This window comes from Toxorhynchites rutilus, chromosome 2 (assembly GCF_029784135.1).
Source record: "Toxorhynchites rutilus septentrionalis strain SRP chromosome 2, ASM2978413v1, whole genome shotgun sequence".
Classification (NCBI taxonomy): domain Eukaryota; kingdom Metazoa; phylum Arthropoda; class Insecta; order Diptera; family Culicidae; genus Toxorhynchites; species Toxorhynchites rutilus.
In genome coordinates this window covers 119470160-119494648 of record NC_073745.1, presented here as the reverse complement: position 1 = coordinate 119494648, position 24489 = coordinate 119470160, and the positions used below count along the sequence as shown (strand labels likewise).

General features: G+C 37.9%; 1 protein-coding gene across 1 annotated transcript; it reads right to left on the bottom strand.

Annotated features, from left to right (window-relative positions):
• LOC129766074 (uncharacterized) lies at positions 1-21749 on the bottom strand. Its single transcript, XM_055766527.1, has 2 exons — positions 20810-21749; positions 1-458 (listed from the first exon to the last, which is right to left on the bottom strand). The coding sequence occupies exons 1-2, from the start codon at positions 21747-21749 to the stop codon at positions 1-3; spliced, it is 1398 nt and encodes a 465-aa protein (XP_055622502.1).
• Between the last annotated feature and the right edge of the window lie 2740 nt (positions 21750-24489).

The window sequence follows — 24489 nt, the reverse complement described above, 5'->3', positions numbered from 1 at the left end:
TTAGTCAACGAAGATATCGGAGGAATACTGGTCGCTCATGCCCACAATTTTCAATCTTGGCACCGATATGGGAACAACAGCACTATATTTCTCACCCAGATTAGTTTCAATGTCATTCTTCACATCGTTTAAATTTGCTCCAGTTGCACACTCAACAATGATGGAGCCATCTCTACCATTTCTGAAATTGCTTATTTTGTGTGTTCTTGGATCTAATTTATTTTTCAAATGCGTACGAGTTTCTTCGCAAGCTTGCTTGGACTCCTTAGGTTTTATCACAATGACCGGAGGAGCCTTACGATTACCTTGCTTATTAATAGTACCCGTTGCATTACTTTTCTCAGCAATATTAGAACTTTTAACAATATCCGCAAAACTTATTTTATCTTGAAAGACATCATCGTTATCACTATTTTGAACTTTACGTTTCTTTCGTTTTTGATTCATCTGTTGCGAACCTGTAGAAATAATACTAGGTTCGTTAGAATCATTCATTGCAGCTAAATTCTGTTGCGTATTGATTGATAAAACAGAACTAGTCATTGATTCAAATTTCTCACAAATTAATTTTCCAAGAGACTCATTCACATGTTGTCTCAATTCTTCCATACCGCACTTTAACGCGCTGTCTAACTGAGCAGTGACGTGATCTCGCATGTCTGTAAGCGAGTCAGAAAGTGAAGATAGTTTCATCACTTCTTTCTCTATCTTCCGCACATCCGAGATCAGATCACTCTGCTCACCACAACTCTGGTCTGCTAGACATTCATTGCACTTGAATAAAACATTAACATTTTCTGTGATAAGCTTTGCCAGCGCTTTAGTGAGAGGTGTACATTTGTAATGAAATACACCGGTTCACTTTCCGCTGCAGCAAACAGGCAGATCACTTATCACAATCCCCAATTTATAGGCAGAACATTCCATTGTCATCATTACCAATACAGATTAAACGCTACGCTACGGGACGCTACACAACCAACAACCATACAGAGGAGAGAAAATGAAAACAAACCACGGCTGCTATACAAAACAAATAGCGCGCCGGGGTAGGCAACAAAAATGTAAAATTGAACGAGATCCGGCTGTTGTTACAACCGTTCTCCTACTTATCCTGTTGAAAACACAAAAAGGGCACGCAAACGGAATCTTCTTTTGCGGCACACGGCAATATTTCACACGTAATTATCTAATTAACTATCACAGCACAAAACACACTACTATGTCCACCATGATGAGTTAAGTGCGATTCACATACAACATACACGTCACGTTCACGTCCCGTCACGTCACGATACGTCAATGATTCTACAATGCAATTCTCATGAAAACATTCACATACACCAGCAACGTAACGACCCGTCAGCATACGTTCAACGAAAACGACCGGCAGGGTTTGTAGAAAAGAATAATTGACGGAGACGGACGGCTCGTTTGGTTTTTGTCTGAGCTTTGTGTCTCGGCTTTTGTTTTGATTTGGTTGTACAGTAATTTACATCTACATCGACATTAAGCTAATTGAACAGATCTGTGATGCAACACGTTTAATTAGACATTTTTACCTCTAGTTGGACATTTTTGTGAACATTGAGTTTGGGGCCCAAATTATGACCCTACATTGAAAGTCGCCACCAGTCGCAAATGTCCAATTACTGGTCAAAACCGACTCCAATGCGACACTGAGTGGTGCCTCACCATATCGCTTTATAAGTAACTTACTGTACTTTTTATGCCAACATATCTCTTAGCTCCAAATTTCGGAGTGAAAATCATTCGCGACTAGTTGAAAGAATTATTCTATTTATTATTATTGTTGCATAAGGGTCGGACTACGGGGTTTAAGCATTTAAATAATTGAATTCAATGATTCTCATTGAATGTTTCAAAATTTAGAACTGATTCTAGGCATGCTGATTTGAAAGAGGGCATTGCAATTTAAAATTGTTGTAGGTGGCGACACCATGAATAAAATTAAATAAATCATTCGTTTGGCATTTGACGTGACGGTGCTGGTGGAAGCATTGACTGCATGTGTGAATTGGTGGAGACGTTGACGGAACGTAGACGTTCTTCTCCGTAACGTGCTATGTGAATCGCACATTAGTTAGTTCAACGTGAACATAACGTGAACAAGGTAATTATATGTACCCATACCGTTCGGTGGAATCAACAAGGTGTATTTGTTGTTGGGATTTCAATTCTATTGTTCATGTTTTGATTGTGTAACACGAATAATATGTTAAAAGTTTGTATTAAGATAAAAAAAAGTATTTTTAATATCGCTACGTTTTGTGTTAACCCACATGTCTTCAAATGTTTTTCAACGTAACTCCTAAACATATATTTTTACCATAATGATGTATTTGGAAAAGTTGTTGGAAATTATAAGCAAATTCATAAAACTTAATGAACATGACGGTATAACACGACAAACATATATAAGGGAATATCTACTATAAAAAAGACAATAAATTAAAAATATTTTTTTAAATATCTCGAGAATGGCTACATTTAGGAGGAGATTTATAATAAGCTTTTTTGTATTGAATCACATCAAAAATCTTAATTTATGATTGTTAACATACAAAAATTCGAAATTTCGGAAATTCATAAAAATTAGATGTTCCACAAAGTTCGTCAAAAATAGTTTTACCATCTTGGACCCATTTTTTCAATTTTCTACATGACTTCTATTTTATATGAAAAAATATGCATTTTGAATATTGCAAATTAAAGTTTTTTTTTGTAAATAAAAAAAGAGTACTAAGTTTTTTTCTCAGTGTATATTTTTTCCATGTTTAGACATCAATACGCTATAACTCTTTCTAAGACACTATTTCGGTACGACTTATAGCTTTTAGATATAAATTATCAAAGATTTTTCCTACGATACGCCCTTTTCAAAAGTTACGCTTGAGTCAAAAAATTCTCAATTGCTGTGGAAAACTCATTTTTCCTCCAACCCAAACGGAATACAAGCTTTCATTCGAATCAAAAATACATGTTTTTAAAATCTGCATTTTTTGGACGATTTCATTCATTGAACTTATGTTCAATTCCAATTGCTTATACTTCAACCATCTACTTAGAAAACGCAAATCTGCGTTCAAGTGCAAAACGGTCTAATATATATATATCTTTAACAGAAATGAATAACACAGTGTCATCTGCAAAAAGGTTAATATCACAAAATCGTAATACTCTTCGCATGTCATTGATATACATTAAATATAAAAGGTGCCCTAATACACTGCCCTGAGGTACTCCAAGATTGTTTCCTACAAGATTGGAAATGAAATCGTTAAAAGCAGTACGTTGAGGTCTGTCACACAAATAGCTTTCAAACTATTTATATGCAGTACTTGTAATTCCAAAGCGCTTAATCGTTTTCAACAAGGGCCTAGAAATTGTTTCGGAAGCGCGTTTGAGATCCAAGAAAACAATCTTTTTTTTATCTTATATTTTTTCATTCCATTTTTCTAATAGCAAATTCAAAGCGGTTTCACAGGAATGACCTTCCTGGTATACCGATTGGTCTGGTATTAGCAAAGAGTTACAATCTAAGTATTCCAACAGCTGGTTATTTATTGTCGTCAATCAAAATTGTAGACCGATACATTCTTAATACTACTTAAAACTACTTACTTAAAACTAAAACAAACTAAAGAGAGCTGGCTGGATAATTTATCCGTTTAATTAAGAAGAGGATTTTAACAATTTTTTAACATAATCGAATTTTTTATATATTTATTTATTTATTTCATCAAACCAGCGTAGACTAAATATGCTGCCCAAATATTACAGTGAAATTTAACTATATCCCTATTCTATTTGGATAGTCTTTAAGCACTGACCTTCATATGGTTACATAAATTATTTCACTGTGTTCGTTACAGAGGCTCATCATACGATGAATAGGACTATATTTGGCATAATTCGTTCTTCGGTAATTTATGTAGAAAATGTTAGGATTTCTCAGGTTCCTAATCGGTGCGTAAAAATTTAAGTTTCCTAATATTTCTTCTGAGTCCACTCGTTATGATATGATATCAATAATAATTAGAATCATGACAGAGTTCCGACGTTCTTTTGGGCTTTTAATATTGATTAGCATACAGCGTGCTTCATATGGAGGGAGATGATATGAAGACCAGCCTAGTTTCTTCTTCTTCTTCTTCTTCTTCAATGGCACTAACGTTCCTAGAGGAACTTCACCGTCTCAACGTAGTATTACTTGCGTCATTTTTATTAGTACTTAGTTGAGATTTCTATGCCAAATAACACGCCTTGAATGCATTCTGAGTGGCAAGCTCTAGAATACGCGTGATCACAGTGCAAGTCGGAGGAAATTTCTTTGACGAAAAATTCCCCCGACCAGAACGGGAATCGAACCCGAACACCCGGCATGTTAGTTATGACGCTAACCACTCGGCCACGGGAGCACAGCCTAGTTACAAATTGCAAATAATAAAAATTGTTTTTGTACAGATTCAATTCTGTCTTCGTGTAAAGTGGAGGCGATCTGGCGTAGTGGTAACATCCATACCTTTCACGCAGAGATCACGAGTTCAATTCTCACTCCCGACATTCTTCCAAAAATGGAAGTAAAAGTGACGAACCAGCCGAAATGTGTTGAAAGTCACTATAATATAGAAAAAAAAAAGTCTTCGTGTAAAGTTATATAGGGGAACCATACAACACTACAGTATTCGATAATTGATCTGACATATGCGATGCTTCTCCGTTATATGGAATAAATGTTTGATACAGAAAATATGATAGAATAAAGACAGCCCTAAATCAGACAATTCCTTTTCTCGAGTTTTGCTCTTATCAACATATTCGGTGATTTATTTTTGTTTATATAGTAGAAGAAGATATAGGTGTTCCTTTTTATCACATTAAAAAAAATTCAATTGTCATGTTTGGTTGAAATATGTGTATTATTTTTACGGGACCTCCTCTCCATTTCAGAGGAGGCAGGTGTGTCATACCATCATAGAAACATTTCTCATATTCAAAAACTTTCACATGCCAAATTTGGCTCCATTTGATTGATTAGTTTTCGAGTTATGCAGAAACTTGTGTTTCATTTGTATAGTAGCCTCCCCATAGAGAGGAGGGAGGAATGTCGGACCACCATAGAAACGTTTATCGATCCCTAAAACCTCTATATGCTAAGTTTAATTCAATTTGTTCGAGTTTTTCTCGAGTCGTTCAGTACCCTTCCCTCTTCCTCTTTAGAGAGGAGAATGGAGTGTCAAACCACCATAAAAATATTGATTGCTCCCTAAAACCTCCATATGCCAAATTTGGTTCCAATTGCAATATGTCAGATCAATTCTCGAATACTGTAGTAATGTATATACAAAGTTCCTGTATTTTCTCTAAGGTGTGCAACATGTTGACTGGACGAAACTCTTCGTCTTTGATCGTTCCAGCAATCTTTTGAATTGGAACAGCTAAAGATTTTTCCCACACTTCAGGCACATGCCTAGTTTGCAATGACGACTTTAAAAAGTCCAGCGAGAGGTGAGAAATAATCTGAAAGCAATCTTGAACAACCCTAGCGTTAACCCTGTCTACTCTAGAAAAATACTGGAAAAAATAGAAAAGTTTTTCTCATCTTTCTAACTTTATGCATACAACAGCATGTTTTCTTTACCAATTTGTTTCTACTCGTCAATTATACTAGATTATGGTTTCTTCTCTAAATTCAGTTTCAATGTAGACTTAATTCTGTACATTTCATACACCCAAAAGACGTATAAAGAAAATAGAAATACCATCAAACCGTTTCATAGTTTATTATATAACTCAACTCTCGACAGCGAAGGTACAATTCGAGATAGAGGCACATACAGTCCCCGTTTCCCAAAATAGCGCTCTGCTTGGAGACCATCAGCAACACCTGCGCTCACCAATTCCGACAAATTTCAGCTCCAGATGAAAGGGGTAAAAAGCGCTCCATTAGCTGGCGCAAGGTGAGCCCGATGCAGCATCTATTGCCACAAAGACGACACCGGAAGCCTCACGTCAACCCTCCATCTCCTTCTTCTTCTTCTCGCCACCAACATTCAACAACGCGAGAATAAAACAGCACACGAATTGATTTCCATTTTATATTATTATAAAATTTACATACTCTCTGAACAGTCGACGGCGATTCTTTTTGTACCTTCAGCTGAGAAATAACTGCAGGATAAAAAGGTCAAACGGCAGGGCTGAAAGTTTCCGATATTTTTTTCTTCTTCTAGTTGATGGTGCGGAAGAATTCCTCACTTCATCCCTTTACGAGTCCGACAGAGGGTCTGCCGAAAAAAAGTACACTTCCCAGCCAGTGCCAAAAACGGTTGGGATTCATATCAGCAAGCAGCGGATGCATCCTGGATTGGTACTCACAACAAAAAGAAAGCGAATAAAACTGTTCGAAAAGAATGCCACTTAGTGTTTTATTCCGCTTTTCTTTTTTCATCAAGGTGTCAGAGAGTGTGGGTGTGTGGGAGGCTGCAGCCGTATTAAGGGGGTGGGATGGCCATCGTTGGCGTCGTGCGGTGTGAAAATGCGAAATCGAGAAAGGAAACAGATGTTGCCGTTGCGCTTGGAAGTGGAAAAAATCGCTTCCTTCTTCTGAGAGATGCTGCTATTTGGAGCAAATAAAAATGAAAACTAGTGAATCTACATTCCGTTTGGAGCATATCCAAACCCTAACAACGTTCGAGGTGGGTGGCGGTCTGTGGTTTCTCTCTCTCGTTCGATAGTGAGGTGTAAGTTTGCCGGAATCGAATTGATGGATGGGTTTATAAGCGCCCGAGTGCACTTTTTATTGTAACCTTCGATTTTCGATCCCGTGGGCGTGTTTTTTGTGGTGCGCTTATGTTACTGAGAAGTGGTTTTCAATATTGATAGAAAAATGAAGAGCGAATTAGATGCATATTTGCAAATGAACGTAATTTAAATATTTTCGGGTGTCATCTCACAAATGGCACAGAATCAAATGTGCCTTTTTCATTCATGATTCAAGATATATAAATTGAATTATTTATAATAGCTTTCCTGACTTTTCAGTTTCATCAGTTTTTTTTCCAAATCGTGTTGGTTTATTATCCTGATCTGCCGGATAATTGCCGAACGCAGTTCTCGATAAACGGTTACAATTCGACGCGTGGTTAGCACTTTGTGGGTCATCGTCAAAGTATTCGTGTAGCCATTTCGCCATTTCACGAATGATTTCACAATGATTTTCCTTCTTTCTTCTTCCATACTCAACTCAACATCACGTTAAATTATAAATAATGACGATAATGATCTGTTTACTATAAATCAAAAATCTAATAAAAAAATGTTACAATTCGGGCCATTTGAGACGCTACAATACCTTAAAGCGGGTGTTCCTAAATGTATAAATTTTACTTACGTGGGTGAAAATTTTATGTCATTTTTGACAACATTTAAAAATTAGATATATTTTTTGCAATGAAATGTCCTGAAAGTACTTTCTAGTCGACTTCACACTTCGACGGGAATGTTTCATAACTGATAAAGATAGAACTATTTGTTGAAAAGAGTATTATGCTTCAGAATGCATTTTCAGATTATGCACAAAGCAAGCTCAGCGCGGAGCTTGCACTGACGCGCAAAATCAAAGCAGAAATATTAGGTGAAATATTTACATACGCTCCGCCTTCCCACCGGGCACCGGGGTATATATTAGTATTCATTTCGCGTTTTCATTCTAGTCTCGTTCCAGCTAGTGAGCAGCCAACAGCATGTGTTATGATTAAAGCCGAGATTCCACTGAACTGTAAGCCGCACCGAACCTGTCGGATAAAAAAGAACATGCGTGAATAGCGTGTGAAAGACCGTAGGCTACATATCGTTCAAACTTTTCATCATTCGAAACCAGCGTTGCACTATTTCATCAATATCACGAGACATTAACGAAAATCTAAAATATATTGACGAAAATCTCGTTCAAATGGCGACTGACGAAGTACGTTGCAACTAGGATTGATGTTTATAAAAAGATCTTGACGAATCGATTTTCTAAACGACGTAGGGATTCACTGATGAAATCGGTACCAAAAAATCGATCTGTACTGAATCAATCTTTGAAAAATTTAATTCCTGCGGTATTTCCGCGAGGTGTCGTTGTAAGCGCGTAGTTCTAGTTGTATTCAATGTATCGAGTCATACTATTGGTTGGAAAGGTATTTTTGCGCGCTGTAATATAGTCCTTGACAGTGTTTTGTTTGGTTAAGTCGTTCGTGAGTTATAGTGTCGCAAATATGGAGCAAAATAAAGAGAAAATCCGACATATTTTACAGTACTACTATGACAAAGGCAAAAATGCATCTCAAGCTGCCAATAAAATTTGTGCAGTTTATGGACCCGATACAGTTTCCATTTCCACCGCACAACGATGGTTTCAACGTTTTCGTTCTGGTGTAGAGGTCGTCGAAGATGCGCCACGCTCCGGAAGGCCTGTCGTCGAAAATTGCGACAAAATCGCTGAATTAGCCGAGAAAGACCGGCATAGTAGCAGCCGTAGCATCGGCCAAGAGCTGGGGATAAGTCAACAAGCCGTTATTAACCATTTGAAGAAGCTTGAATTCACAAAGAAGCTCGATGTATGGGTGCCACACACGTTGACGCAAAAAAACATCTTTGACCGTATCGACGCATGTGAATCGCAACAAAATCGACCCGTTTCTGAAGCGGATGGTGACTGGCGATGAAAAGTGGGTCACTTACGACAACGTGAAGCGCAAACGGTCGTGGTCGAAGCCCGCTGAAGCGGCTCAGACGGTGGCCAAGCCCTCATTACCGGCCAGTAAGGTTCTGCTGTATGTTTGGTGGGATTGTCAAGGAATAATCTATTACGAGCTGCTTCCCTATGGCCAAACGCTCAATTCGGACCTGTACTGACAACAACTGGACCGCTTGAAGGTAGCACTAATGAAGAAGAGGCCATCTTTGATAAACAGAGGCCGCATTGTCTTCCATCAGGACAACGCCAGGCCACCCACTTCTTTGGTGACGCGCCAGAAGCTCCGGGAGCTCGGATGGGTGGTTCTTTTGCATCCGCCGTATAGTCCGGACCTTGCACCAAGTAACTACCACCTGTTTTTGTCCATGGCGAACGAGCTAGGTAGTCAGAAGTTAGCCACAAAAGAGGCCTGTGAAAATTGGCTATCCGAGTTTTTTGCCAATAAGGAAGCGAGCTTCTATAACAGGGGTATTATGAAGTTGGCATCTCGTTGGGAACAAGTCATCGAACAAAACGGCGCATATTTGACTTAAAACAGATGATTGTAACTAATTTTATGAACAAATGAAAATTAAAAAAAAATACCGCAGGACTTTTTTGACAGCCTAATATATTTCACGGATCCGCTTTCGCCGACAGTGGGGTCTATTCCGAGAGTCGCTTCATGACGTGTCAGTCAATTTGCGCCCGTTTTTGTATTCTGAGAATCGGCGTAATTAAAAAAATGCCAGGTGCAATGAACTCTTTTCATTTCTCATTGTACTTCCGAGTAACCCGACTCTTAGAATTGGCTGATAATTGTCATATAACTCCGAAGGGAAAAATGTCGCTTATACCGACTTGACTTTCAGAATAACCCTCAGTATATTTCAGTCTCTGTTCTGTTCTCTATTCTATCCTATTACAATCAGCTGTTCTGTCTGTCTCTAGCAAACGAGCGATACAAAGCAATCACCGATAAAACTCTCCGGAGAGACCTGATCCCTGTGTTGGCTACTTCAGTGTCTGGTATTAGAGATGAACCAGCCTTTGGCTGAAAATTTCTTTAATAAAGAAAGAAAAAAAAAGTGTCTGGTATGGATCTCGTTTACTCGGAATGTTCAAAAATCTATTTCGGCACAAAGAAATACCAAACGCTGATTTGGTTTTTGACGTAGGACTACGTCTAACCGTTCAATATAGGGGCCCATTTACATATTTCAATACCTCGTCTAATACCTCGTCAATTAATGAATGGATTTTGGTTCCAAAAACATAGATTGATAGGAAGTATCCTCAGCAATTGTTTATATGCTACACATTACGGGTTCTCAGCTCATATAAAGTTCAAATTGATGAAAAATTGGAAGAAAGAATTCCCTACTTTCCCATACATTTTGTCTGCGCTCCTGCGAACAGCTATTCATTACAAGCAACCACGGGTACGGGCGAAACGTATGGACAAGGTGAAGGTGGGGGACGAAAAAGAGATTATGAATAAATATAGGCGGTCGCTACAACGTTAACTAAATGGCTATATAAAGTGAGCGATGGTGGTGCTTGGCCTTTTTTAGAGGCAAATGAACTGAAAAGTTTGAAGCCTCTTTAATCCAACATCATCATCATGCTTGGCCACATTCTATCATCGGACACAGGAAAGACGATATCTTGAGGTTGATTTTGAGCATAAGAGATATCGCAGCATTTGCAGGGGATGTATGCGGTGCGATACTGCAAGAGGAAATGACAGGAGTTTCTATGCGATGTGGAGCAGGAGAGCCTATCGAAGTGTGTTAAAACGTCGCGCCGAGTGAAGGAGAGGCTAATCGCGCTCGATTTGATTGAATGATGGAGTTTTTCAACGGTTTTATTTAGCTGTGATATGTTTGTCTGTAGTGTACCATTAATTGAAATTTGACTCCCTTCCTGGTGACCGATTGGTTTGAAATTTGGAACACACCTTTATCTCTGCACTCATTTTAAAACTGCGTATTTCATGATCTTGGAAATCCAAGATGGCCGCCGCTACAAAATGGTGGATTAAATATTTTCTCAAAGCCCCATCAATATGGGTATCAAATGAAATACTTGACTAGTAGAACACAGTTATTCATGAGGAATGCAAAACCAAATTATATCACGATACCAGACGGTAAATTCCTATTACGATATGCTTGCCATCAAGTGTGGGTTCGTTGCCGGCTGAACAATAACCCCTACATCATTTGCACCGCGTTTGAGTGTTTAGATGCAAATACGAAACAATCACAATTTGTCGTGTGCTGAGATTTTATTCTATTTTTTATTTAATTTTGTGCATGAAAAGTTGGTAATTCTGGAATCTGTGCTCCATGATATTCGAACAATGGACACCCTTGGTATAGTCCTACGTCTCTCCGGTTATGTCCCCGACTTTACCCACCCGTCTTTTTTTTTAAGGAAACATTGAGAATTAGACTCTGTAATGTCGTATGTATGTTCTCTAACATATTAATAATCGACATTCACTAAGACGCGATGCGAGACAAGACAAACACTTATTTTTTTTTTTTTTTTTTTTTTTTTTGTTCAAGTAAATGGCACATAGCACAAATATGGCTTTTTGTACCCAACTACACAATTCTTACATATACAAGCTATCACATATTATAATCCTAACAAATCATCCTACTTATAAATAACTTTAATCTGATTTAATTTAATGTCTAAATTTTGTTATTTAATTTTGCTTCTTTAATGAACTTTAACAAATTTTCAACACCAGTGAGATCATCTCCTAAGTTTGAAGTACTGATACCGAACTTTTGTCTCGCTTTTGCATATAAAACGCAATCATCTAGAATGTGTTCGATTGAAAGATATGAATTACATTTTGTACATAGTGGGCGTCATGTGTGTGTGGCCAATTCTCATTCTCGTTAAAATCACTGCCTCTTTTCGTGATTGCCGATATGACGTGAGCCATTCATAAGGCACAGTTTTTATAGTTCGTAATTTGTTCTCGGTGATATCATTCCAGGTTTTCAACCAACACTCTTTTATTTTTGCCTTTATTTGAGCTTTACCGCTAGATATGTCTAGAGCTGGATCATTAATATGCAACACATAAGATTGTTTGGCCAGTTCATCTACCGTTTCATTTCCATGTATTCGAGAATGACTTGGAATCCATAAAAAGTTGATTACTTTGCCATAGCCATTTGCGGTTTTTAAATCGTCTTGGATATTTTGGATAATTGGATTATCACTGAAAATATTCTCAATAGCTTTCAGAGAACTCAGGGAATCGGATGCAATTAGGGCTTTGGAGATAAAATGTGCTTGAAATACATATTTAATCGCATGATGCATTGCTTTTAATTCTGCGCAGAAAATCGTTGATCCTGGTGCGAGATGTTCTTGGTACTGATACGACGAACTAAATACTGCGAATCCGGTGAAGTCGCCAGACTGAGACCCATCAGTATACACAAATAAAAAATCACAGAACTTGTTTTCTATTTCTCTAAAAAGCATACGATATTGATCATCTGAAGTACTAGATTGTTCAAAACCGAATTACTCATGTAAGGTCCGAATGTCCGAATTACTCATGTAAGGAAACAGAGGGTGGTTCGCTTGTGATTGGATTCTTATTCCATATGTAACAGTCTGTACGTCTCTTCGCAACGTCAATGGAATCATTCCAGAATCAGCAAGAATGCTGGAAATCGGGCTTGTTCTGAATGCTCCTATGGTTAATCTTATTCCGGAATTATGAACAGGGTCGAGTTGCTTAAGAATGTTCTTTCGAGCTGTAGAACATAGCATTGATCCGTAATCCAATCTCGACAGGACTAGAGTTTTGTGTAATGTAAGAAGTATTTTTCGTTCTGATCCCCAGTTTGTGTTTGACATAGTACGTATGACTTTGACTGCTGCCATTGAACGAGCTTTCAATTGTTTAATATGGTTATTCCAACTGAGTTTTCCCAAAAATTTGTGAGAATCCACAACATTCAGTGTTTGCCCAGTTAAGAAGAGCGATGGATGGGACGAGCATGACGTTTGTTTGCAAAAATGCATGACTTTTGTTTTTAGGATTGAAAATCTGAATCCAGTATGATTGCTCCATTGTTGGAGGCTATTCAACAATGACTGCCAATTTTGTTGAATTTCTCTTAAAGATTTCTTGCGGAGGAAAGCTACTAAATCGTCAGCAAAGATAAGTTTTCTTATAGAAGGGGTGAAGTATCTCTTTATGGAATTCATTGCAACCAAAAATAACGTTACACTTAGCACTGCTCCCTGGGGGACTCCATTTTGTTGATTATGTAGCGATGAGAAACTGTTCCCGACGTTTACTCGGAATTGTCGATCACGGAGGAAATTATCTACGAATTTAAGCATATTTCCTCTGACGCCATAGTCAGATAATAGTTGAATAATCAAGTATTTCCACGAAGTATCGTACGCTTTTTCAATATCGAAAAAGATGCACACTAAGTGTTCCTTGTTGACAGAAGCCTCTTGAATAGCTGATTCTACAGTGATCAAATTATCTATCGTATTTCGATATTTACGAAATCCGGATTGTACCGAATCTAGTATCTCATTAGATTCTAGATACCACATCAATCTTTTGTTGACCATTTTTTCCATAAGTTTGCAGAGGCAGCACGTTAACGATATCGGACGATAGTTAAGAGGATTCAAAGAACTTTTCAACGGTTTCAGAATAGCTATAACGATTGATTCTTTCCACTGATCTGGGAAAACTCGTTGTTCCCAAATCTCATTGTACAATTTTAGTAGGTGGTACAGACCTTCCAAAGGCAAATTTTTAATCATGTCATAATGGATGTTATCAGGTCCAGTGGATCCTCCCTTGCAGCTATATAATGCCCGTTCAAGCTCAGCGAAAGTAAACGGCGAATTGAGTTCATTGACACCTCCAATTTCATATATTATAGTATTATGTTGTTCACATTGAATTTTGTGTTCCAAAAATTCGGGGGAATAGTTTTCTGAGCTAGATGTAGATGAAAATGTGTTTGCAAGTGTTTCAGCAATCTCACTTTGATTTGTTAGGAGATTATTATCAACTTTCAATGTCGTAATTGTTCGAGGTTTCCCTTTTCCACTCACTTTTTGTATTTTTGCCCACACTTCTCGAACATGTGTGTTTAGATTTATACTTGGTACGAATTTAGACCATGATTCATTCTTATTTCTCGCCTGGCCCTTGCCCGCAAGATTTTATATTCAGCTTCGTTTTCAGTGGTCATGCATCTGTTGAATTTCTTTAAAGCCTTCTTTCGGGCTTCAATGCACTTTATTATATCCTTTGACCACCATGGTGGCTTAACTTTTTTGATTTCACTAGAAGTCATCGGAATAGACCGCTTAGCAGCATCTACGAGACAAGAGGAAAACTGTTCTATTTTATGCAACACATCGCCAGGTTGATCATAATCAGCATTTAAGGATACTAAATGTTGATAGTTCGCCCAGTCAGCTGCTTGCGTGACCCAACGAGGGCGTCTCGTAATATTGAGATTACGTTGGAGAGGTGTCAGTATAATAGGGAAGTGATCACTTGAGCAAAGGTCTGAATGTACCTGCCACGAAAAGTGGAAGAGGAGACAAGGAGAACCGAATGACAAATCGATAGCTGAATATGAGTTATTGGCAACACTATAATGCGTAGGAGAACCATCATTTAAAATATTTAAATTGTGTTGATCAATTATAGATTCGATAAGTCTGCCCTTTGAACTTGTATTGCCAGAACCCCAAATTACGTTATAAGCATTACAATCGGTTGTAATCAAATATGGCACAGGAAGCTGTTTCAGGAGATCGTTAAGTTCGGTATCAGTAACTGGTTTGTTTGGTGGTAAATAATGGCTACAAACAGTCATTTGGATTGGAAAAGTGATCGCTACAGCTACAGCCTGAAGTTCTGTATCGACGTTAATTTCTTCAGAGAAGAAGGTTTCATGAACCGCGATTGCTACACCTCCTGATGCTCTTAAATGGGATTGATCAAGTTTATAATACATATTGAAATTTTTTTTTTATTTTTTTTTTTTTTTTTTTTTTAATTACCCTCCACTCACCCCCATCTCGAAGATACTCTGACTTGAGGATCCTAGAGTTGGGCTCCAGTTATTAAAAAAAAAAAAAAAATAAAAAGGACATAAACAAACATTTAGAAACGAGGTGAGTGGACAAAAACATGAAGAACAAAAATGTATGGACCCCAGTGAAAAAAAAAAAATTTTTCTTTTAAGGGATCCATATAAGAGGAGAAACATAAAATAGAGAAAAAAAAAAAAAAAAAACAAAACATGGAACATTAATTTCTCAAAATAGGGTACTGGCAAGCATACAACGATACATGGATTATTGTGGTTGATCGATCTATAATACGAAAACATTGGTCATTGATTTGAGATATTGTTTTAATTTCTTTTTAAAATTATCAGAACGTGTGATAGTTCGAATTTCAGATGGCAAGGCATTAAAACGAGATGGTCCATAAAACAGAATGCGTTGCTGACCAACATTAGTTGTTGCTCTACTTCGCATTAAATTTTGTGCTTGTCGTGTGATGTGTTGATGATTTACTATAGGTATTGTCAAGTTATGGTGAATATCATTGTCATTAATAACGCTGTGGATAAGTTTGATAGTCTGAAATTCGCGTAGTCCAAGAAGAGGCAGTATTTTATGAGAATCGTCGGAATATAAGTCTAACGTTGGATGGAGGATTGGTAGTTTGTATATTATTTTCAGACACCTATTTTGCAACACTTGTAGTTTTTTAAGTTTCGTTTTACATGCGTGTCCCCAAACCACTATTCCATATTGCAGTAATGAGTGAATACATGCAAAATAAAAATTTTTCAACGGTCTCTGTGATACAAAGTAGGATACTCTTTTCAATATACCACAAAGTGAGGAGATTTTTCTTTCTAAAGAATTTATTTGTTGTGTCCATGATAAACCTGTATCTAAATGTATTCCAAGGTATTTAAAATGGTTCACCTTGTCAATCGAGACATTCTCAAACTTTGGGTCGGGACAAGCGAAGATTTTTTTCCTTGGTGAATGGAAGAACATGTATTTAGTTTTTGACAAATTTAGTGACAACAGATTTTGTTGAAAATACCTACAAAGAATAGTCAGATCATTTTCTATATTTGTTACGACGGTTCTGGAGTCAGAGCATGGATAAAACAATGCTGTGTCGTCAGCAAACAGTCTAGCAGTTCCTATCAATGGCAGATTACCGATATCATTGATGTACAACAGAAACAACAGAGGTCCAATATTGCTGCCCTGTGGTACACCAATGTTTATTGAACGCAGGGCACTTTTGGCATTATTCAATGCAACATATTGCTGTCTACCGGTGAGATAGCTATGTACGAGGTCGCTGGCAAGTCCTCGGATTCCATAAGTATTCAATTTTTTCAATAATATGTCATGATCAATTGTATCGAAAGCCTTTTTAAGGTCCAGAAAAAGAGCACCAACTATCAATTTACGATCGATACCATCTATCAACTCATCCACGAGCTCAGTGATGGCAGTTATAGTGCTGCTGCCACGTCGAAACCCATACTGAAGCTTGTAAAATACATTGTTTTCATTTAAAAAATTGAGTAATCTTACAATGAGAAGTTTCTCAAATATTTTATTGAATACTGATAGTGTTGAAATCGGTCGATAGTTGCTAGGGTTCGTGCAATCACCGGATTTGAAAATTGGCACAATTCTAGCAATCTTCAAACAGTTTGGGTATCTTCCTGTAGACAGCAATATATTGAACATTTCCGAACAAATTCTGGAAAAGGCAACTGCGTTCGTTTTTATAGCATTCGCTGGAATATTATCGGATCCGCAACCTTTTTTACTGTTCAGATCTTGGATGATCCTAAGCACCTCCGCTTGATTTGACGGATACAAAAAAATGGAGTTTGGGACATGATGGGAGTACATTAATGGGTTTCCATCATTACGTTTAGGAATTTCGTTTGATAACTGGGTTCCGATACTTGAAAAGTATTCGTTAAAAATTTCACACACTTCTTCGTCATTTGTACATTCCACACCATTATGAGTCAGACCAATTTGGGTTTTTTCCTTTGAGCGTCCTAAAATTAAATTCAGTGTTTTCCACATTCGTGATTGATTCGTATTGTTAAGTATTTGTTCGAAATATGCTCTTTTAGATTGTCTTTTCTCTACTTGAACTTTTTTTGAAATAAAGTTGAACATTTCTTGTAGATGTGAATCATTAGGTCGACTTTTGGCCTTTTTCAGATATTTACTCTTTATTTTCAATAATTTCCAGAGATCATACGACATCCAAGGACAAGCGTTTCCTTTGGTGTTGACCTCAACAGAAATGGTTCTGGAACATTGCGCCAATATCGAATTGTATGTCGACGAGATATTTGTTAAACAAAATTCAACGCCTTGGTCACAATTCACCGTTTCCAAGAAATTCGAGAAGCGAGAGTTCAGTATGTTGTAATTTATGATCGTCTTTTTTATTCTGGTTTTGACTTTGCGTCCGTGTAGTCTTAATGAAGATACAATCAATGAGTGATCGCTAAGATTTGAGAACACAGTATCATTCCGAGTATTTTCCACATCTATGATTCTACATATAACATGATCCAGTATATTATTACTCGCATTACGTGTGGTGAATGTGTTGCAACATATATAACCTAATGATTGTAACAGATTACTATAACGTACTACAATATTATTTCTAGACAAATTTACAGGAACATTCACATCACCTACAATGAAGTATGGTCTTGATTTTGAACGATTTAATGTATTCTCCAGAAAATCATAAAATCTGTTAAAGTCAAAAGAGGGGGGACGATAAACACCTATTACATCGAAAATCTGACTATTAAGTGACAGCTCTATATGTATGAAATGAAATCCATCTAAATTTTGATTGTCAACGATTTTAAGTTGAATTGAATTTTTAACGAATACAGCCAAACCTCCAGCAGATACGTCACGACAAGAGAAGATCGCTTTATATCCATTTATATTGTAAATTGAGCAAATGTCAGCTTTAAGCCATGTCTCGCCAATTACAATGACATCTATGGACACACCACACTGATTAATAAATAAAATTATCTGGTCAAATTTTTCCAAGTCATTTATTCCACGAACATTCCATTGAAGAATTCTCAAATAGTCACCGTTTATATTATTCCAACTAATGTTAAAATCGTTTATATCGTCATGGAAAAAGTTAGTAATATTTGTATTAGTCATTGATAAAAATAAAACAATTTATATGAAACAAGAAACGAGGTAAATAGACCTGAAAAAGATTAAGGAACATTGTTGTCTAGTCTTTTCCTTTTGGGCGAGGGAGTCTTGGCCACGTTTAAATATCGCGTTATTAGTTTACTGAGATCTTCTCTGTTTTTTACGACGTCAGGTCTATCACCATCTCTTTTCTTTACAAGAATTGTTCCGAATCTGCCAGGCCAAACATATTTAATGTTTAATACTTCCTGCGATTCACGAAGTTCGCGAAGAAGTTCAAAAGAAAGCGGAGTTAATTCATCACGAATGGAAACAGAAGTTGGTCTACCATTCAACAGTAAGGATGAATCAATTTCTGTTGACAATAGTTTACCTTTCTGTTTCTTTCTTTCAAGCACCATTTCTTTATCGGCTACATCATTGAAAACCACTTTGATGGGAATCAACGCTGTATTATTGTTCTTTTTTGTATGAAGCCTGGTGGCTGATATTATGGATCCTGTTTTCAAAGTTACGCCAAGAGACTGTATTGATTTATCAATTAGTTGAACTGCGTTTTCATTGTGTGTTGTAGGTATGCCCATAAACAAAGCATTTTTTTCGTTCATTACCCGATTTGTTTTATCCGTGTACAACTCAAGTTTATGGACCGTCTCAATTAATGCAGATTGCGATTTCCTCAAACTGAGAAGCTCCAGCTTTAGCTCGTCATTTTCTACCTTTAATTTATTGAAATCATTTACAATAGCATCAAATTTGGCCGATAGGAATTCCTGGGAATTCTCTATAGCAGTGGTTATCAGTTTAACTTCCGATCTGACATTTTGCATTTCAGTGGACACTGCGTTCTCGATTGTTGTTTTTAATTCAGTCGCGAGCGTTGCAATTAATGCTTCTTTGTTATTGGACATCTCGACAATACGCTGGTATATTTTCGCACAGTCGGGAGTACAAAAATGCGGCTTTTCACGCGCACGACGAACCGCATTTCCGATTATGTTTTTACATTTCAAATGTGCACTAGAGAAACAGTACAAACATGTGATAATTTTATTTGAGTCAAGTTCTTTCCGTTCACAAATCACACATATAATTTCGTCATCCATGTTAAAAATCACAAAAGAAAAAATAAATAAAAAATAAAATAAATAAATAAATCACAGGTCAGTTAACATAGGACAGAGGGAGTATGATGGAAAAACAGATATAGCCTTGCGATGGCTTCAATGCTTTCCCATTGCTGTATGCAAAACCAAGAATGAGTCCAGCTGAGTTTGCGAGCGAGCTATTGTGAAACACGCTGTAATTGATTCGATCAAAGGACAGACAGCACCTACCTTGTACTACACAAGTGTTTTTTATTTTTTTTTCCACATCAAAGCGACGTACAGAGACTCACACTGTGATATTCATTATTGTCTAGACTGGACTATATCGGACAAACTATTAGTTACTTACTTCCTTGTCGAATTGCATGCAAGTCAGAGGCCGCACGCTTGCACACAATCTATTAGGTGTATAGTTGTATGCAGCAGCGCTGGACTCTGACACTTATAATCGGAAGGTAAACTAGGGCGATCTGTAGCAGCCCAACACAATCATGAAGCACACAAGCAGAGCCAATGTAAGAACACTCTTCCAACACAATTACAAGAGGCACGACAATATTTGATCTACACTAATACAAGAGCACTATTCAAAGTTCAAACGATGAACAATTTGCTCGATGCTGTTTTTCTGTTTTGTCAATTTCACTCTAAATAATGCACGAATTCACCTAAACTCAGGTCTCACAGCAAACTCAGACTCTTAAATTAGGAAAAAACCACACCACATCGGAAGGAAATACAGAGGCCGCACGCTTGCACACAATCTATTAGGTGTATAGTTGTATGCAGCAGCGCTGGACTCTGACACTTATAATCGGAAGGTAAACTAGGGCGATCTGTAGCAGCCCAACACAATCATGAAGCACACAAGCAGAGCCAATGTAAGAACACTCTTCCAACACAATTACAAGAGGCACGACAATATTTGATCTACACTAATACAAGAGCACTATTCAAAGTTCAAACGATGAACAATTTGCTCGATGCTGTTTTTCTGTTTTGTCAATTTCACTCTAAATAATGCACGAATTCACCTAAACTCAGGTCTCACAGCAAACTCAGACTCTTAAATTAGGAAAAAACCACACCACATCGGAAGGAAATACACTTATACACATATATTTTAAGAAACTTTATGACGAAGACAAGAAGAGCCGTATCAACCACAACAATCGTATCATCTTCGTTTGATGATACGATTGTTTGTTTGATGATGTGTTTTTAAAGTAGGTCTACGACTATGATCGAAATGAGTTTCTTGAATCGAGATTACATACGGGTTATATTCACTTATGAGTAATTTGAGTTCATCAAAATTATTATAAAAACCGTTTGCATTCCATTGTATGATTGTTCTATCCATAATAAAAGGGGTTAGCGTGTTATTAAAGAAACTCAGAGGATCTTTACAATTCATCTAAATAAACCTCGTCAACAAATATGGACGTATTGACTGCTTGTGATATTGTAGATAATTCGTTTTCGTCCATTACGGGATAAGACATTGAATTTTCAAATAAGTTTTCTGGTGGTGTTAGTGTTTCATCTTGTCCTTTCCACACAATGGAGGATTGACTGTTATTTTGCAACATATTTGTTTCATTCACTTCAGTTAAATTAGTATTGTCCTTTGATGTTAGTGGTGTTAGTTTACCTTCGTTTCTTTGTTTTGTAGGAGTTGTTCTTATCGGAAATTCTCTCTCTGAGTCGATAGAGTTCTCGGCCATATCAGCATCTCCGGCTTTGTTGTTCGGATTAATTGTTAATTCGGTTTTGTTGGAGGAATGGGCAGCAGCGTCTGTAGTAGTAGCCACAACAATTGCAGCAGCACCTTCGCGTCTCGCTTTCTCGGTGACCATGTGTTGGGTAACATCAGCAAAACTTCTAGTCAATCGGTGTGGGATAGGATGCGGAACTTGAAGTCGTCGTTTACGGGTGGCTTCACGGATAGAGATTTTCTCAGTTACTCTTATCTTCTGGATCTCAAGTTCGTCTTGGAATATGGGACATTCTTTTGAGAGAGCGTGGTGATTTTGACGACAGTTCACACACACTACTGGTGTTGAACACTCTCCTTCGTGGTAGAGGTTCGCGCATCTAGCACAGATCTGATTACCTCTACAGCGTTCTTTGTCGTGTCCATAGTGTAGGCATTTAAAACATCTCAAAGGAGATGGAACATACTGTTTCACTTTACAGTTGTAGAAACCGACGTTGATCGATGAAGGTAAATTTCCAAGGTTGAATGTTAATACGAACGTGGATGATCGTATCGTTTTTCCGTCCTTGATTCGATCCGAGAATCGTCTGATGCTAATTACGTGTTCAGTCTTTAGTTCTTCCAAGATTTCTTCGTCCTTGAGAAACATAAAGTCCCGACAATTGATTACGCCCTTGGTCAAATTGAGGGTTGGGTGTTCCTCAACTTTAATGCCATATTTTCCTCTCAACATTATTTGTTTCAACAATTTTTGCGCCTGTTGTCTGTCGATCGATTTCAGTAACAATTTTCCGTCTCGCATCCGACTGATTGTGACATTAAGAGAAATGCTATCCACTGCTTTCTTGATGAAGAATGGCGACACCTTTTCCATTGTCTCCCCGTTATCTGTACGAGTCAGAATCAAGTAACGCGGTCCATTGTTCCCTTCTATACGCGCTTCCTTGGAAAACTGTTTTTCCTGAATTAAATCTCTGGAAATTCCGCGTTTCTTCTGTTTCGGCGTCGTTCCTGTCGAAGGTCGTTTCTTTGTTTCATAGTCAACGATATCTGCTAATGGCCAAATCTAGATCCGAATAACCGTGATGGCTCCCCACCACCAGGGTCATCCGCCATTTCGTTCGACTAGACACTCTTTTTCACAATAGTTTTCTTTGTTACGAGACTCAAATGAACTATACCAAACAATAGGGAAGAAAGAGTCGTTGAATTGATTTGGAGAGCTCACTAAAGAGATGTTTATCTCACGAGTGCTGAAACCAAACTGACAAACACTTATTGTTCTTTAAAAGTAAGAACAATAAGTGTCTTGTCTCGCGTCGCGTCTTAGTGAATGCCGTGAAGTTCTTACGTTGCACAATAAATCGAAATTATGTTTCCCGTGTTTAAGAAAGGTGATAAGTGTAACGTGGCTCACTATCGTGGCATAACCACATTATCTGCCGCCTCCAACCTTTTTGAGTTGATCGTGAACGATGCTGTCTTTTTCGATGTTAAGCGTTATATCTCACCAGTACAACATGGCTTTATGCCAGGACGCTCGGTTAGCACCAATCTTCTCGAGTTTTCGTCGTTTTGTATCAACCGTCTAGAGGAACGCGCTCAAGTTGATGCTATCTACACCGACATAAAAGCCGCTTTCGATCGAATTGACCATCGCATCCTACTGAGAAAACTATCCCGTCTTGGTGCTTCCGACGAATTCATCAACTGGCTGAGATCATACCTGTCTGGAAGAACGCTCCGTGTCAAGCTCCTTTCTCACACTTCATCTCCGTTTGCTGTTTCTTCGGGTGTTCCGCAAGGCAGCAATCTTGAACCACTGCTGTTCGCGATCTTCTATAACGATGTGTCGCTTATTCTAGCATGTGACTGTGTGTCGATATATGCAGACGACTTGAAAATCTATCTAGCCATCGAAACCCTCGAGGATTGCCGATGGTTACAGAGCCTGCTTGCCCAGTTTGTGTCATCATGAGTTTCCATCGAAAAAGACAACCAACTATATTCGAATACACGATCGATGATATTATCTTGGAGAGAGTCAGTCAGGTCAACGACTTGGGCGTAACTCTCGACCCTAAGCTCACTTTCGACGCACACCGATCTGCATTGATATCCAAGGCCAATCGTCAGCTTGGGTTTATTTCGAGAATCTCTAGGGACTTTACTGATCCCTACTGCCTGAAATCTCTCTTCTGCTCGCTTGTTCGGCCGATTCTTGAAACCGCATCTGTAGTATGGAGCCCGTACCAACACATGTGGATCGTCAGGATTGAACGGATTCGAAAATGGTTCATCCGTAGAGGGCTTAGGAATCTGCCTTGGCGTGACCCGCGGAACCTGCCGTCATATACAGCTAGATGTCGCTTACTGAACTTGAATACTCTTGAGCGTCGTAGGCGTATTCAACAAGCCACCTTCGTTGCCAAACTTCTTTGTGGTGAAATCGATGCTCCTAACTTGCTCGAGAAAATGAACTTTCGCGCTTCCAGCCGAATTCTACGATCCTACGGTTTTTGCTGCAACCGCTTGCACATCGTTCATCGTATGGTCAACATGAGCCGGTCACGGAAATGATCAGAACCTTTTCATCCGTAGAGCAGTTTTATGACCTTGGAGAATCATCACTACGCTTCAGAAACCGAATTGAGAATCCCGATGTGTTTAATGTTATGTTTTAATGTTTTTTTTGTTCGACTATTTTACTAATTTTTGTTCATTAAGACGATTTTATCAGATGAATGTTATATCTAAACAAATAAACAAATAAAAAGATTAATAATCGATTGAAGCGAAAAACTAAAGATTTTAGGTCTCTTATTGTTATGTTTAGTTTCTTACTTCATTATAGAGACTTTCGACCAATAACTTTTATATTTACAAGGGATTATTTTTTACGCGATTTCTTGAAATTACGCGATCTGTCTATCGTCGCCTCATTGGAAAGGGAAATTCTGTGATGATCGATGCCGATGAAGTGATTCTCTCGAAATTACGTTTTTTACGCAATTTACTCGAGATTACGCGATTTTTCACGCATTTTTTTCGCGTTCGTGTGAATCGCTTTTTCCAAGAGCCCTTGAGAGTACGATTTCGCTGATTTTGGGCTAATTACGGAAAGCAACTTCGAAATTTACTGTCTATCCTAGCTATTTGTTGTAAGTATTTAAGATATTCAATTCAAATGAGTAAGTTGTTTCAAAAACATTTTTTCGCACGATATCAAACAAACAGCGGTTACCCAAGTTTTCAGGTTTACACAAGCGCATAAGAGTATTTTCTCTCATATTATGAACATATTTTATAGCAACATTCAGCCACTTATTTAGCCATTTTTCAATTGCTTTCGCAACAATTCCGGCCATAATTTACTCCTGTTGACTCTCGGATGGCATATTAATCGCAGTGCAATAACAGGAAAACAGAGAGAGAGAGAGAGAAAATCGATTAACTGATTAATTGCCAAAAGTCATGGAATAAATTTCAATTCCCGCGCCGAAAATTTCGCGACGCTTGTCCTGTTTTTCCGTGACCAGCTCTATAAATCACGCGAAAATTGTTTGAAAAATTGATTTCACGAATATCGCCTCTGCAATAACCCCCAACTGATC

Bases quoted from the DNA above. Each gene is read 5' to 3' on its own strand.
- LOC129766074 (XM_055766527.1), bottom strand. From the start codon at position 21,749: ATGGAAAAGGTGTCGCCATTCTTCATCAAGAAAGCAGTGGATAGCATT. The intron at 459-20,809 runs GTAAACTAACAC...TTATTTCTACAG, and splicing joins TACAAAACAAAGAAACGAAG to GTTCGCAACAGATGAATCAA.